Raw genomic sequence first — 17,828 nt, 5'->3', positions numbered from 1 at the left:
TGATTTTTTATATTATACGCATAGAAACAAACCTAATAAATAAGTCTCGTTTCTTTTTTCTATTTAATTTGAGCAAATTAATAATCTAAAAAAGTATAGGAACACATTTTGGAGAATTACTGCATTATTCATGTTATGAATCCTATAGCATTATATTAATTTATGAAGCGTTCTTTAAAATGTTCTATACATTAAAATATATAATTTTCCTTCATTGTGTAATAACTCAAAAATAAATTAGTAAAATAATACTAGTAATAACATAATAACAAAAATATAAAATCTCCTATTCACGTACTTCTGAGTTAATTTTCTAAATGGAAAAGAGCAGAGAGGATTTTACACTCGGAGGATAAAATTGTGTTTATTAGGGAGCATATTCATATCCTAAGATTTTTGCCAACTGCAAGGCACCGGGCTTGGTCCAGTGCAAAATACAAAGAGCAAATGGATGAATAGAGGAAAAATCTCTGTGGTAAATGCCATAGAGTAATACAGAAAAGGAGCCATAGGAATTTGGTAAGGAATACACTGGTTCCAGCTAAAGGAATGAGGGGAGATATATATTCTCTTTGGGGGAGAAGGAAAAATAAAGGAGTTCTATATAGTTACATGGGGGTGAGGCAGGGAGAAGAGGTAATTTGTTAATTATCAGTGTTCATGCCCCTTAATTATTATGATTTCCTGAGCTACAAATGGGGCTGGCAAGGTAAAAGGGCGAGGATGGGAGAATGAGGCTGGGATGGAAATTGACTCCCGCTACAGTAATAGCACAAAAATTCTGTAATATTAAAATGACTAAGAAAACCTGAACTCGGCTGGGCTCTAGACAAGCTCCATATAAAGACAGAGCTATGCTTACTATAGTTAAGAAGGCCCTTTTCTGCCTGTGATAAAAGTTACTTTATCTACTGAGAGGATCCAAACAAAATCTGGAGCTCACAGTAACTCAAGAATGTTAAAATCCCCACAGCAACTTCCAAATTAAAGGATAAAAATGAGCAGTTATCACTTAACAACATCTCTCAAAAGTCATCAATAATACTGAGTAAATCTTTGCTAGTTTATAGCTTGAAATATACATAATTTAACTTTCCATTAAAGTAGAAGTCTTTCCCCCAAATTATCCAGAGAAACTGCATGCTCACTAGGCCACGTGATATTTCACGATATACGAGCCAGCTATAATAACAAATAACATATATTTGGGGGGAGGACTCAATTCTTTGCCATTATTAAATGGGTTTCATTAGAATGGGAAAAGAACGTGGACACACTTAAAGACGTTGTATGTAAGGGGTGTACCATCCATCCTGACATTTTCCAGAGGACCTTTTCACTATAAAGAATTTCAAAGAAACTAATTCTGTAACGGTTGGACACAAAATGATTTTCGTCAATATTTACGATGTGACTCTACAAATATTTCATGTTTTTGAAATACAAAATCTATCCTTATTAAGATATGAGCTGTCATTTTTTAGAAGACTTTACAGCACAGAGTGCTTTGTTTTTCAGTAGCTCAGGTAAATCACTGCAAAACTTTGCAGTCAATTATCAGAGGCTATGAAGGGTTACATTTTAGCCAATAAACAGCACAAATACAAAGCATATAACGAAGATGCCAGCTGTACATTTTATATATACACCTTACACTTATAACAACTGTAGGTTAATGCAGAATATTCCCTCTTTAACCTGTTTTTTTTCAATATACCATGATAAAAACTTAGCCAATTAAAGAAATAATAAAGGAAAAAGCCGAACTGTTACTTATCTAAAAAATTGTTGGCATTTTCTCAGCTCTAAATGGTAAAAACTGTTGGTGTCTAGCAAACAAATCTCCCTCTGCCAAACAGGAAATCAAAAATGCAAATATCCTAACAAAGCCGGGTAAAAACAGGACATAAACAAATATTTCCAATTGCCACGATCATACACAAAATAATATATGTTGTCATAATTTTAATCACCGACAAAGCTGCAGTTCCATTTAACAAACAAATTCCAGTGTCTGACATTTAAGAAAAAAGGCTCAAAATCCATGCTTCACCAGCTCTATGAATATGTCACAACTGCCAATAACAGATACAGCAGCATTTCATTTTACGGTCAAAAGATGCCAGTAAAAATACAGTTATATAGGACATATACATATGTGTACAGACACACATATATATATATATGCCAACTTCAAATATTTTCAGTATAAAACAAGAAGAAATTGTCAAAGGAGGATATTATATTTTAAATAACTTACCTTTCGCCCATCACTTGCATGGCAATTCACATTGAGAGGAGTCAGTAAAGCCATTAGTTTTTCTTCATTACCACTCCTGTAAAAATGTAGTGAGTCAATGCCTGTAAGATTATAGAGCTTCTTACGAATATTTATGGTTATTTTTCAGAAGAGTGGAAAATAATATGGCTTTGCTTTCATTTCTTATATATGGCTCTCAATGAATCTTTTTTCGTATATTCAATTAAATTAATTATTCCTAATTCCTATTAATCATCATACAGTGGTACATCTTGGGTAATGTAGCTTTCTACATTTTTATTTGTTTTATTTATCTGCATCAAGTCACCTTAATTACAAACAAACTTTATTCTGATAAGTGATCTAAAACACTGGACTTAAAAATACATACAAAATGATGGAAAAAGCTAACAAATTAAAATAAAAATGACCAAGAACAAAAGAAAATGGATGAGAATTTTAGTATTTACTTTATGCCCCCCAGTCAAGCTTTGCTAGAAAAATTTTCAGAGAAAAATGAAGAGATAGGTATTTAAATGCTTCAAGAAGATCATCCGAAAAGCTGGGCAACTCAGATCTGCAGGTACCCTAAGAGATGTTTCAAATAAAATCAACCTTATAATCTTTACCATGTTGAAAAACTCTATCATTTAAGACACTAATCATGCAAAATAAAGTATACAGAGTCTGAGTATGAGGTCTTATCTGCATTATCACGTAAAATCCAAGCAAGACAATAACATGTTATAATTTTTATAGTCCTCCACCTGCCCTCCCCTTTTTCTCCCTTACATGCATTATACTCACTTAAAATGAATGGAATCACTTACCTAGCAGCTTCTAGGAGTTCGTCTTTCTTGTATTCACCTAGATGATTGCAAAATATCATGCTGTTAGCATTTGGCAGAAGACAGATTAAGAAATGCAGTAGGCAGCAAATACAGAATTAAATAGAGAAGAACAGAAAAAGAGAGTCCACACCCCGCTGGGTGATGGAGCCGTGACGTTAGCCAGCTTGTGAAGGCAGCATCACCAGTGCCTTGGAGACGGGCAGCAAATTGACGCAGCTTCTTGTCCAATCCTCAGATGAAATAGCTTTCTTCAGACAACCAATGAATGCTAAATCTCGTGTCCAGAGACACATTCCCTCTGATAACAGCATGCCAGCTGAAGACAATGTCCCCTCCCCCCTTTCCTATTCAGGCTGTCACAGTATACTTGTGAGGCATAATACATTCTGAGACAAAAGCAAAATAATGTGGCTCTTTAAAGGTACAAATTACTAGGCTTCAAAAAAACTCAGTTTTATTTGTAATGACATGGAAAGTTTTTTCAAAAAAAAAATTAATTATCGCTGCTGAGCATTACAGCAATAGAAAAAAATGTATCAGCATCATGAAGCTTTTGCCTCAATAGGGTAGGTCTGTAGACTAGAAATACGTGAACTCCGTACCAAATGATATGAACCTCTTGGAGGCAGCGCTCCAAAAACCAAAACAGTGAATACATTCTTAAATGACAGTAATATTCTAACATGCTGCAGGCTTCACACTTTATACAAATTCAAGACCAAATCTTAACAAACAAGAAACCTGAAAATTATTTTTAAAAAACGAGGCTAGGGTCTCTGAGAATAAGCAGATAGCCAACTATTGAGATGTGGGTAATTTTTCTCCCTTCCCTTTTTTAAAACATCACAGGCTGAAACGAGGTATATAATTTAAAACCTTCAATACGCATTTCTTAGAGTATTCAAGATCTAACAAATAAGCTTTTTTTGCAAGCTCAATTGAAGGACAAGGAATTTTAATAATACAGTGTTTGCTCATTCAATAAATAAAAAGAACAGCCAGGACTATGATTCAGCTGCAATATGCTGACTCAGTTGGCTATATAATGATAAAAATAATTATACAAAATGTCTAAGCAAACAATTACATGAAAGCAAATATTAAGCATACATATGAGAAATGAAATTTTGGATTAAATGAAAATGTTATTCTATTTAGAATTTAAATTATTTTAGAAGTCTTATCATTTATAAATATGGATTTCTTTGTGTTTTATTTCTATTTCGTTACAGAATGCAGGATATTGATGCAAATACTATAAAGTCACCTAAGGACAACCGAGCCCATGTTTAAATTCTATGACCCATCATTAGCAAATATTCTTTTAAAGTTTGTCTTGTTTCTCAGATTAAGATTACATTAAAATCTCAAAACTGAACACAGTTATTTTCAAATAAGGAAAAGTTATTAAATATCTATGCTCTCCTAAGTTAGGGAATTTTATATACCACTAAAGTCACCAACAATATACACGGATCATGATCATGGAGTTGGTCTTTCAATTTCCCAACTATTGTATTCAATCCACATTCTTTAACTGATTGAGTTTTAAGACTTATATTACTTTATGTCCTGGCCAATAAGGTTCTTGCCTTCCCGAAGCCAAAGACCTACCTTAACTATACATTTTAGGTGGCAATACGGGAATTAGTGAGTCCATTTAAAAAGCTTCTTAGGAGGAAAATGGCTAACTCATACCCTCAGATGCCTTAAGAATCAGGAGTAAAGTCAGTCAAATTATGAAACTATCTGTAGAAGTCATTCAGTCAGTCCGTCAACAAACATTTATTTGAAAGGTATCTATGCCGGACTCAAAAACACAGAAGACACTACTATCATCTCAGAACTCTAGGAATATTCCCCTATTAAGTGAGATAGACAAACACATGATTCTGGTAGAGTATGAAAAGGATCTTATGAAGTGCTATCAAGAGCTTAAAGCCTACTCTAGCTGAGATTTTAGTAAGAGGCAGGGTAATTGTGGTTCAAGGAAGGTTTCCTGGAAGAGGGGAAATGTGAGGTGGTGCTCAGGCGAAAAGGGTGAAGGAGAAGCAACCAACCAAAGGAAAAGAAATGAGGACAAAACAGTAGTTCTGCAAACCTGAACCCACACACCACAGGGGAATGGGTGAGCAAGCGTGAGACAGAGCAGGAACAGAACACGAATGGCTCTCTAAGCAAGTTTGAACTTTATTTCAAAACCCATGAGAAAATAATTGAAACACCTTAACAAGGGGAGTGCAAAGTATATTTAAAGACCCGTTAAGTTCTGTAATTATACTCTACTTCAGTGAATGCTGTTGGGGAGAAAAGTGGCCCAAGAGGTAGGGAGGGGGTGGGGAGAGACAATGAATTCTGACATGGTTTCTATTTTGAGGAAAGTATAAATTCCCTGGTTAACAGTCACAACATATGAAAACTGGGAACAGAAGTACCTACTACTGAAATGTGAGTCACACTGAAATAGGATTCTAATAAGGTAGAAAATAAAACTGCAAAGTACTTGGGATGTTCCAAGTTCAAATCAGTCTACCTACATACACTTCTCATCAAGTACAGCTTATTGATGTTTTTTCCAAAAGGCACACTTTTACAAAGATGTTATTCCTGCATGGATAAAATGAAAATAAACCAAAGATTTCTAAAGGAAATATATAAGCACATCTGACAGTCAGGCACAGGTATTACAAATGACTTTCTACTTTTACTGTTAGAGACTCTAGTACTTTAATCAGCTTTTCTGCAATACATTCCAGCATCCACTATCTGGTGCCCAAGGACCATAATCCATAAACAGTCGAAGCTATTTTTCAAATGCTACATCTCAGGAACAACTAACAGTGAATTTAGAGTCCCTTGTACATGCCGACAACAAATCTGAGCTACTTAGTTAACAGCCAAACCACTACTTCTGTTTCATTTTAGCTGCGACTCTGAAAATATTCTGGCTGAGACTACAGTGCTCTATGGAGCATTTATATTCTTTAATAACATCCAGATAAAGGCTAGCAATAGATCAGCCAGAAAGGAAACTAGGTAATTATAGTCAAAATAATAGCAGCCAGGAATGCTGAAAATAAATGGCCTCTATTTTTCTTTGATTAGAATAAAATATGTGGGCTTAAAAAAATAAGCAAGGCACAAAGTTTACTTTTCAAAGTCTGACTTGCTTTTTTATTAGTAAACTAGTGACAGGATATATGTAAGAATAAACACACACACACACAGACAAAACACACACACACACACACACACACACACACACACACACACGGAGGTTTGGGTCAATGCGTTAAGCAGGTATGCTATCAGAAAGCTTTAAAAAAGGTTTAAAAAATAATAGTTAAAAATGAAACTCCCCTTTCCATTTTTCTGAAGTAGTTAGGAAAAAACTCCTCTTTTTACCTAGGGTGAAGGCGAAATTACTTTTTGAATAAAAATGAAGAAGACTTACATCAATAGAGGAGGAGTCATAATTACTGACAACTCAATTTCAATATTTTAAAGTGCTTTTGCCTCTTTCTTCAGCAAATGACAGGATCAAAGTAGTCTTAGTTTTGTAAAACTGAGTCTTTGGTTGTGTTGAGGTGAAACAGCATGAAAAGATTATGAATACAGAATCACAAAATCTTAGAGCAATGAGGGACTCAAAAAGGATTATGACTTTTCTCTACTTTGAAGCCATGTACAATACATGCCTATAGTAACATCTTCTTAGATGCAATGAGGGGAATGTAATTTGAAAGTCACCTTTCTTCTGTCACCTCACCTCCAATTTCAGAATCATTCTCCTACATCTGCAACATATTCATTTACAGTTAATGAAATTGACACTGAAGCAGTTAAATGAATTGTTTACAGGTTTACTGAGCATTATTCATGATCTGTCAGGCCCTGAAAAAGGCTAATATTGTGAACACAAACCAACCAGATCTGAATTCTAAAAGACAGATATAAATAAGAGAAAATAAAATAATAGTGATAAAGCAATTTTAAAAACAACAATAACCAGCTTTAAACTGGTATAACTTATTTATATTACATAAGCTAAATATTTCCAACAAAACCATTTTAAAGCACTTGAACTTTCATATGAGCTTGTAAAACAAGAACCAAAAAAAAAATGTATAAAGGGCTTAACCTTTTAGTTTGTTTTAACATTGTGGACCAAGGGAGGAGGAAGAGAAAAATTCATTCTGGATCTATTCAAATGATCAATACAGGGGCGCCTGTGTGGCTCAGTGGTTTAAGCCTCTGCCTTCAGCTCAGGTCATGATCCCAGGGTCCTGGGATCGAGTCCCGCATCAGGCTCTCTCGGCAGGGAGCCTGCTTCCTCCTCTCTCTCTCTCTCTGCCTGCCTCTCTGCCTACTTGTGATCTCTCTCTGTCAAATAAATAAGTAAAATCTTAAAAAAAAAAAAAACAAAAAAACAAATGATCAATACATCTGGCATTTCCTATAGCATGCTTTAATTCCTCCTGCTTTAGATATCTCAAGGGAAGAGCTATGTAAAGACTTTAATCAATCATCTCAGTTATCAGGGTTAGGGACCCTTACATAGCTGAGTGCTAAACAGTACCATGAACTCATAGTTCTCACAGAGATATTTCCTCATCAAGGTACAAGCAAATGGAAGAGATAAACAGATTCTTGTAGCTCACCTGACAGCCCATATGGGGAATAAAATATTAATTTAGGTGACAAACACCACTGTATTTTCACTAGTAGATTTGAAAACTTAGAACCGACTATGTTGTTATGGAAGGAATTTCACTACCACACCAGGAAATAATCTAATCTCAAGAAGCTAAAGCTATAGGTCTTCCACCAAAAGCAATTTTCAGACAGGCTGCTATTTTACTATAATAAACTCCAGGAATTCTTGAATTATTTTTTCTTTCTGAAATCTTTCATAAATATTTCCAGGACAACTGGGGAAAAACTACAAAGTTATCAGAGTTATCAATGCCTTCCTCCTGCTTCTGAATCTTACCAGTCTTCCACTCATTCTGATGCTGCATTCAAAGTCCATACTTAAGTCCAGAATCATGGTCAAACTAAACACTCCACAACCATTCTAAACACAGAATCATTGGGGGTTTTCAAATTCTAGGCTTGAACAGAGTATTTTCCTAATGGAGACCCTTTTCTTCTTTTGCCTCCTATAACTGACCTTTTCAATTAGCCAATATTAGCTACCATTAAACATGGCCTGTGCTATAATACCACATAACCTCGAAGCTCTGCTGTCCAATATAATACCCAGCACTCTCACTTGCTGTTTACTTTTACGTACATTAACATTATAAAAAAAAATAAAAACACTGCTCCTCAGTTGCACTATCTTATTTCAAGTTTTCAATAAGCACGTGGGGTTACTGTCTACTATAGTAGGCAGTGCAGGGAGAACGTTAGAATTATTCGAACTTCTTTTGGACATGCTACTTTAGTGTTTTTATTGACTATTTAAAAAGTCATCCTGGGGGCGCCTGGGTGGCTCAGTGGGTTAAAGCCTCTGCCTTCGGCTCAGGTCATGATCCCATCGAGCCCCACATCGGGCTCTCTGCTCTGCAGGGAGCCTGCTTCCTCCTCTCTCTCTCTCTGCCTGCCTCTCTGCCTACTTGTGATCTCTGTCTGTCAAATAAATAAATAAATCTTTAAAAAAAAAAAGTCATCCTGAAAAAAAACAGAAAAGAAGTCCTCTTTTACTTTAATAAACTACTTTCCATATTTTTCTTTTTTTTTTTTTTTTAAAGATTTTATTTATTTGACAGATAGAGATCACAAGTAGGGAGAGAGGCAGGCAGAGAGAGAGAGAGAGGAGGAAGCAGGCTCCCTGCCAAGCAGAGAGCCCGACGCAGGGCTCGATCCCAGGACCCTGGGACCATGACCTGAGCGAAAGGCAGAGGCCTTAACCCACTGAGCCACCCAGGCGCCCCTACTTTCCATATTTTTCTTAAAGTTGTCACCGCCAAAACTGTATAAACTTTGTGTCTCTTATTAAATACCAAACAACTTCTTCATCAACATGGAATACAGGTAAGAACACTGAACTGTATGATAAAAGATCTGGAGTGAATTCTAGCTCTACCATCAATTTACTTGTGTGACCTCAGGAAAGTCACTCTATCTTCTGGGACCTTCCATTTTATTATCATTTGGAAAGAGAGGGTGAAGGGTTAAATCATCTCTGGTTTCAGCTCTAAAATTCTCATCCTATATTTGATTCACAATATTGCTCAGATCTTTCTTCTTTTTGCTCAGATTTTTTCCTATGTCAATTTTAACGTTGCTCTAAACAAACTTTAAGGAAAAACATGAAATTATCTGGGGTACAAAATCTCTACTAAACTATGATAAAACATACTACACCTGGGAATTACAGAGAAAGCAGCAAAGCAATTTTGCTCAACTTATACTTTTTACTTAGCTAATTGTAAATTTTGGGAAACACTCCAACTAGAAGCTAAATAGAAACAGTTCTTTCAGAAGAAAGTGGTGATTTGTATATTTCTTAACTTTAAGAAAAAGACCCTCAGGGGCGCCTGGGTGGCTCAGTGGGTTAAAGCCTCTGCCTTTCGCTCAGGTCATGATCCCAGGGTCCTGGGTTCGAGCCCCGTATCAGGCTCTCTGCTTGGCAGGGAGCCTGCTTCCTCCTCTCTCTCTCTCTGCCTGCCTGCCTCTCTCCCTACTTGTGATCTCTATCTGTCAAATAAATAAATAAAATCTTTAAAAAAAAAAAAAAGACCCTCAAATACAACTATATTGATTAAAAAATAACAGGTTACATGTCAACATTTAACTTAACATTAAATTAACATTTAATTTAAACCAGTGTCTTAAAACATGCCAAAGACATAACATTCAAACATAACAAAGGCTCTGCAAGAAAAAGACAAAAAAAAAAAAACAAAAAAAAAAACCCACCATGTAGTGCAATCAATAAATAACAGAACTGTTAACAACTAGTTGCTTTCTTTGCAGTAATATGACCTTGCTTAGCCCCAGCAACATCTAAGATACATGTTCCATTTATGGACTCCTCGCAGTTTCAAATGATTTAAACCTGTTTCTGACATTCTGTCAATTGTATTTGGCATGCAACAAGGCTTTTCACTGGACTTTTGTTGCTGTTTTTGTTTTGCTTTACATTTTAGAATGAGTGTTAAATCTTTTTCCTAATTTAAATTCAATTATCCAATGTGTAGTACATCATTAGTTTTTGATATAATGTTCAACGATTCATTAGTTGCATATAACACCCAGGACTCATCACATCACATGCCCTCCTTAATGCCCATCACCCGGTTACCCCATCCCCCACCTACCTCCCTTTCTGCAACCCTGTTTGTTTCCCCAGAGTCAAGAATCTCATATGGTTTTTCCCTCTCTGATTTCTTCCCATTAAGTTTTCCCTCTCTTCCCCTATTGCCCTCTGCCCTATTCCTTATGTTGCTGTTGTTTTAAAAATGTAAATATTAAAATTTGGGATATAAATATAAATATACATTAAATATACACTGGTCCCCCAAAAGGATTATAAGATATATATATACCCTCTAAAAGGCTGGATATTAAAAGCCAAGAAAAGTGTTCCTACAGGACATTATTAACCAATGAGATATTCTGCAAAGTGCGCCTGTACTTACAAAGAAAATGACCTTTTAAGTTATGCTGTAGAGGAAAAGACCTTTTGATATATCAAAAAGAAGACAAGAAGGGAGAACTGAGTGAAATGGGGAGACATGGGGCATTGATCTTTTTACTATCATAATGCCTATTCCTAAAAAAGTGGTTTGGTAAAGTAAAATCCATATTTGATCCAAAACAGGCCAATAGATTCAGATTCTTTGTTTCTACACCAGTGGTGCTTTTTCCATAGTCATCCATCCACAATTTATTTGCAAATCCCAAATACAAAAAGCTCCACAAATTCATTTGGCAGCAAAACTTAACCAACTTAGTATACACAGCCATCATATATTTCATTGCAAAAATATTAGTGTTTGATTACAAGGTGCAGCACCAGACTGTGCTGGGATGTTTTATAAGATATAGTCGATGTACAGTGTCTTATTTTATTTGCTTACTAATATATAATTTACATACAATAGAATTCACCCTTTTTTAGATGTATGTTCTGTGAATTCTGACAAACTTATACAGCTGTGTGGCCACTACCTCAAGATACAGAACATTTCCATCACCCAAAAAGTTTCGTCAGGTCCCTCTACAATCAATCTCCTATCCAACCCCCTTCCATGGCAACCACTGATCTGATTTCTGTCCCTATAGTTTTACTTTTTCTTTAGAATGTCATATAAATGGGGGCGCCTGGGTGGCTCAGTGGGTTAAAGCCTCTGCCTTCAGCTCAGGTCATGGTCCCAGGGTCCTGGGATCGAGCCCCGCATCGGGCTCTCTGCTTGGCAGGGAGCCTGCTTCCTCCTCTCTCTCTGCCTGCCTCTCTGCCTAGTTGTGATTTCTCTCTGTCAAAGAAATAAAAAATTTAAAAAAAAAAAAAAAGAATGTCATATAAATGGAATCATAGAATATGTAAACTCTTGAATATGGATTCTCTTACTTAGTATAAATGCTTATTGAAGTCATTGGACATACAAATATTTGTTCTTTTTGACTGTTAAGTAGTATTCCATTCCACCTGTATTTATTTACTCATTCACTAGCTGAACAACCTGGGTTGTTTCTAGTTTTTGGTGATTATGAATAAAGTTACTATAAACATTCAGATTTTGCAAGGACAAATGTCTTCATTTCCTTGGGCAAACGCCTAGGAGTGGGAGTGCTGAGTTGTATAGTAAGTATATGTTTCAATTGCATAAGAAACTGCCCATTATACCTTTTTAAAAACTTGAAAAATTCTTAATTCTGGAGTACAGATATGTCACCTATCAAAATAGAACAATATCAAAATAGGACAATATCAAAATAGAATATTAAAAAATAAGAATAAAATAGAAAAAGTTGACAAATGAGAAATAAGACAGTACTGCCACAACCTCACAGCTAGAAATCCCAGACCCTCTTCTTGTACTGGCAACTCACCTAAACTGAACCAATTTGCACACCTTTTAGTTCTTCGCTTCTCACTGGTGCTTTTGTGCATTTCTCAACAGGAAAAATACCCAAATTTGATCTCTTCATTCAAGAAAGTGTTTGGTACGTAGTACCTGCAATCCCAGAGCTATGAGAATATATGAACAAAGTATATTTTGATTTATAGGAACAATACTGTTATCTGTGAAAAGAAAATTACTTTCCTACAGTTCTTACTCTTCTTAGAAAGCCTGGCCCCTCAATGCAGCAGCCTACTGAGGGCCTGGAGTTTTGTGAGACACCTATTTGGGGACTGTCCTACCTCTGCTGCTTACAAGTATAAGGAACTAAAACAAACAAACAAACAAACAAACAAACACCACAAAGGCTAATGTGGAAGTACAAGTGACTACCTTCTGAATGATTTGAGAACTGTCTTGTCTTCACTGTAATTACTCTGTATGATTGCATTTATATTCTTAGTATAATGTATGTTGTCCTTCGTTTACAAAGTCTCTAAAAGATGTAGTAACCTTGTTTACAATTGTGGGTCTTCTCAAGAAGCACCAATTGTGATTTACTTCTTCAACTACAAATGCTTAACTTACTATTTTTCTTGTATTTTCCCAAAAGTATCATTTAATCCCTTATTCAAGGTTAGAGTTAATTAACTTTAGCGAAGTCTGATTAATGGTATTATCCCAGGCATAATCCTTCTCATTCAAACTCTTGTTCTTTTTTCCAAAACTGCCATTCATGTATTAGTTTCTCCATTGAATAACATCCTTTCTTTACTCATTTAACAAATATGTATTCAATATCTACAATATGCCAATCACAATACAGCCGCTACTACCGTATTGTGTACTGATTCTTGAATCAGAAGGAAAGAAAGTGATAAATTTAAAGCCACAACACCAGGAATGGCACCAAACCCCCAGAATATCTCATTCATTTAGCGGGCAGCAGGGCAAAAGTGCTCTTGCTGGAAGCGTATAACCCGTGTGAACATTCTCAGTCAGGTGTGTTGAGGTAAACTGGCTGAGGACCACTCTTAGGAGATAACAGAGCTAAGCACTATGGTTTTGAAGCTTTCAGATATCTACCAGTGTCACTGAGAGATAGAGATACGGTGTGTGTCTAGGTATGTCTATGTAAATAGAAGACTCACATCAGGGTAATGATAGTTCCTAACATTTTTTCAATCATGGACCATCTTAAGGAGCTAAAGAAAGCCACTTTAGACCTCTTCCTTAGAGAGAAAAATACCTTGTACATTTGAACACAAACTCAAATCTTTGTTTAGAGTTTTTATAGGCTTCTTGGAGTCATAGTTACCACACATTAAGAACCTCTGGTTTGTGTTCATTGATTCTAAATAATAATCTTACAACAGGCTTGGCAAGATAAATGGTTTGATATCCTCATTTTACACATGATTCCTTTAAGACCGCCAATTTTAAAACCATGTAGTGACAAAACTAGGACTGTAATCTCTGCCCTTTGATGATATTTTTAATTGGAATGATATGGAGTGATTGCATGAAGTCAAACCACATAGGAGCTTAGCCATACATCTCTGGGCAGGATTTTTAACATGTGGAAATGGACTGCAGATTGGATAATTATCTACATGAGCAAAGAAGTTAGAAAAAGTCAAGGTCTATTTGGGGAAGAGTGACCAATGTCAAATATATTGTGAAGGAATGGAGGACACTGAATAATATTTCAAAAGAATAAATTTGATCTTTTTCTTGAATTTGGAAATGTTAGGTTGCAGAATCGAGCATTATTTTGTAAGGCACAGGACAAGGGAGTTATTCTTTTCCTTTTTTGAGCACGAGAGTAGGCTAATTAAAGCTGAACTTAACCTGATAACTCACTGAATTAAGACCTGGAGACACTGGGGATTAGTTACGGAACTACCACAGGAGGATGGTGGGAGGGAAAAGAACATAAATGGTGGCGGTGAGAATGGAAAGAACATCAACGAGAGAGAAGGCACTGAGTGGATCACAATGAAGCAGAGCTTGTAATTTGATGTGTTAGCTCTATTGTGTGACTACGAATGTCATGTTACATAGCTATAAATAGTAAAATTTTAAATATTTATATCTTGGTCTTAGATTAATACTTTGTCCAATAATCTTGCTGAACACAACCAGAGAAGCACTTCGTTGTTTCAATTTGTATTTAATGAATATATTACTCTAGATTCAGACTTCATATACTGAGAAATGCCTATTAAGTTAGAATAAACTATTTAAATAATATGGTCAGTTTATTTAATTAACTTAGTTGTTAAAACTGAACAGCCTTTCATTCTTGTACAGCCCATTTTAAGACAGACATTGAGGGTTCACAGTTCAGCTAGGAAGCATTTCAGACATATTAAAGATAATGTTCTCTAAGAGAAGTAGTTTTGAAAAATACTGCATCTGAAAGACCATAAAGAGAGCTACTGAGATATAATGCCTAGAAAATCAGTTTGTCCTTTCCCTAAGCACAATATTAGCTTCAAAAAAAAAAAATCTAATATAGATTAGACTATTCACTTAATTAATTTACTTAACCATTTATTATAAAGTTAATACAATGGGCTATTGTACTACTCTGATTACATCCAGTTTCAACTATCCTCTTGTACTTTTATCTACTTTCCTTATTTTGTTTAGCTGAGAAGGCAATGTAGGAGAATGTTTATTTCAGAAAAATATGGAAAAAAAAGACTTTAAGGTTGAGGAAATGAAGAGGACATACCTGCATTTTTGGGAAATGCTATTTTGTAGCATTTTGCTTTTGGAAACCATTTCAGGTCTGTCTAAATAGGTCAGAAAAACATTTTTACTTCAAGTAGCAGAAAAGAGAGATATTCAATTTCAGATAATCTTAAAATTACCTTATTGGGATACACTCTCCTATGTGGAGTTGATATTCAACCACATGTCAACTGTACATTTCATTTTCTTATCTGAAATATACTAAACCCCATCTCTTGGCATCAGTTTTATCATCTAATTCCTTATTTTAAATACCTAGCAAGACAGAGCAGCAAAATTTTTATCAGAAACATGTCTAAGACAATCTTGTATTAATAACAATGAAATTTGAGGCAATATTCTTTGTTTTCTGTATGTACAATGTAAATTTGTCTGCCTAGTTATTATTTCTTAGAGGGCAGAAATTAGATTTATATAATTTTCAGTGCTTGATATCTCTTTGGAACATAATTGTTCAGAAGTTCCTTGTTCTCTTATTTTTTCAGAAAGCTGCTTAGATTAACCTGTGATAGACATCACTTCATACAAACAACATTGCCACGAAGTTCAGACACGGATGGAAATTGGTTTGTTTTCCAAGGTTAAGTTTTAGTTTTGAATGATCAATAACTTCACTGTAGAATTTGCCAGTAAGAAATGCTCATCACCATTTCTAAACAAAGATGATCAAAGACAAAGATTGCAGGTAGGACATAAAATCACTTGAATGATGAGATCAAATCTACGTACTTGTTCACAAAAATTCTTTTGAAATTATGCTTTAATATAATATAATACTTCACATCAAATATTTAATTTTAATATAATACAATATTTCACATCAAATATTAAACATTTCTGAAGAAACAAAATGTTTTTTGAATATTTCGGTATTTCCACTCTTTTGGTGGTCTTATTTTTCCATTCTCTCATAAATTTGTCAACTACTCTCATATAAAAATTGTCACTCAGCCTTATTATAAACCTGCTACCATAAAAATTGACTCTCTTGGAACACTTGGAAGACTAAATCACTCCAGATAACCAAGTTTTCCACATAACTGCTAATTTAGAAGTTTAATTCCTCTGCTCTTGATGGAATTTCTTTATGAAATATATTACACACTTGTATGCATTCAAAAGTGGCTTATTCCAAACCTAATTTAATCTTTCTTGACAAATCAGGGCCAATTATTATCAACCTCAGCCAGACTGTACAACAATCCAGCAGTGCCCTCTGGGCCAGCTGAGATGTGCAGGGATAGGTGTACCTATCCAAAATGGTTCCAGGATGCTATGCATTTTATTATTTTTATGTGTAATTTATTTTTCTCTTTTTCTTCATGTTAATGAATCTCCTTAATTTAGAGTGTCTAAAAATGCAATCTAGTACAAATATAATTCAAGGCACATATGTAACTTAAAATTTTCTAGGAACCATGTTTAAAAAAAGTCAAGAGAAGGGGCACCTGGGTGGCTCAATGGGTTAAAGCTTCTGCTTTCGGCTCAGGTCATGGTCTCAGGGTCCTGGGATCGAGCCGCATCTGGCTCTCTGCTCAGCAGGGAGCCTGCTTCCTCCTCTCTCTCTGCCTGCCTCTCTGACTACTTGTGATCTCTATCAAATAAATAAATAAAATCTTAAAAAAAAAGTGAAGAGAAGACACTAATTTTAATAATACATGTATTTTACCCAATAAATCTAAAATATTGACACTAATTTTAATAATACATTTATTTTGCCCAATAAATCTAAAATATTACCATTTTACCATGTGACCTGAGGCCCATTTCATGTGTTCAATAGCTACCTGTGGCCAGTAGCTACTGTCTTAGACAGTTAACATCTAAAACTACCATGAGCTGGAAGATTACTAAACTCAGTAAACACTGTCACTAATGTAGGGGCAAATTCTGAGGTAAGAACAGTTCTCCTAGGTGTAAGGAACTTCTGATTCAGAGCATGACTTCTGGACATTTGTTTGGTAGGGGTGGAGTGATGGGTAGGAGAGAAAGAAAGGGAAGGGGAGGTAGAAGAAGGAAGAAATAGGAGAGAAGAAAGGATAGTAGTAAAAGTAGAAGGAGGGATCAAAGTTTAGGAAGGGCAAAGAAACCAAGAATGCAGTTTCTGAGATACACTCTGAGAAAGCTAAAAACTCAGAAGTGAGTAAAAGATACAAAGCACTGAACATTAATGACCAGATAATGCAGAAATGAGGCTTTTCTTAGTAGGTGAATAGGGCCTTTATCGATGTATGCAATAGTGAAGAGAATTCACAGAAATCAAGGACTGAAGAATCCTTGTTACATACTAGAGTAGGCAGAGAAATAGGCCAGCGATAGCTAACGATGACCCATAAGAGGCAGCACAGGCTTTTTACAAGGGTACCTCACACAAATGCACATGCCAAGGAGTGACGGAGAGTATGCTCAGATAATGTGTCCAACACACTACTAACCACTTTTCCTGACTCTTACAGAGATCAACAACCTTACCAAAAGAAATACAGACCATGCCTAGTGACACTCAACTTCTGGGCAAGGGACCAAATGACTTGATAAATTCATCATTTCTACTTGAAACTTAAAAGCAGCTTTGGAAAAAAAAAAAAAAAAGGCTACCTAGACAACATGAAAGAACAAAATCTGGTCTTGAGGCATCTGAGCTTAGGATACAAAATGATGGCAACTGGTGGGGAGCACTACCAGAAGAACATGAGTAACAAGGATAAAGACAATGTCCTGCTAATAGAACAAAAAAAAAAAAAGGAAGGAAGGAAGAAAGTTGACTGTTCACATATACAAGTTAAGAAATACTTAAAAATTGACTTAAGACTAGCCCAGACTCAACTACTCTAAAGCTGGCTTGATAGGAAACTCAATGAATCAATGTGACATTTACAAAAA

The 17,828-nt window shown here is 35.4% G+C and overlaps 1 protein-coding gene across 2 annotated transcripts in view; it reads right to left on the bottom strand.

Annotated features, from left to right (window-relative positions):
- TNKS (tankyrase) overlaps positions 1-17,828 on the bottom strand; it is a 210,244-nt gene that overhangs the window by 91,183 nt on the left and 101,233 nt on the right. For both annotated transcript variants that reach the window (XM_045993366.1, XM_045993356.1), the window contains 2 exons: positions 3,091-3,127; positions 2,261-2,336 (listed from right to left, as the gene is read on the bottom strand). In XM_045993366.1, the coding sequence (XP_045849322.1) occupies positions 2,261-2,336; positions 3,091-3,127 (113 nt within the window). The remainder of the gene's footprint in view (positions 1-2,260; positions 2,337-3,090; positions 3,128-17,828) is intronic.

The sequence above is a fragment of the Meles meles genome, chromosome 2 (genome assembly GCF_922984935.1).
Source record: "Meles meles chromosome 2, mMelMel3.1 paternal haplotype, whole genome shotgun sequence".
Lineage (NCBI taxonomy): Eukaryota > Metazoa > Chordata > Mammalia > Carnivora > Mustelidae > Meles > Meles meles.
The sequence above is the reverse complement of the archived record's forward strand: the minus strand, read 5'-3'. Positions and strand labels throughout refer to the sequence as shown.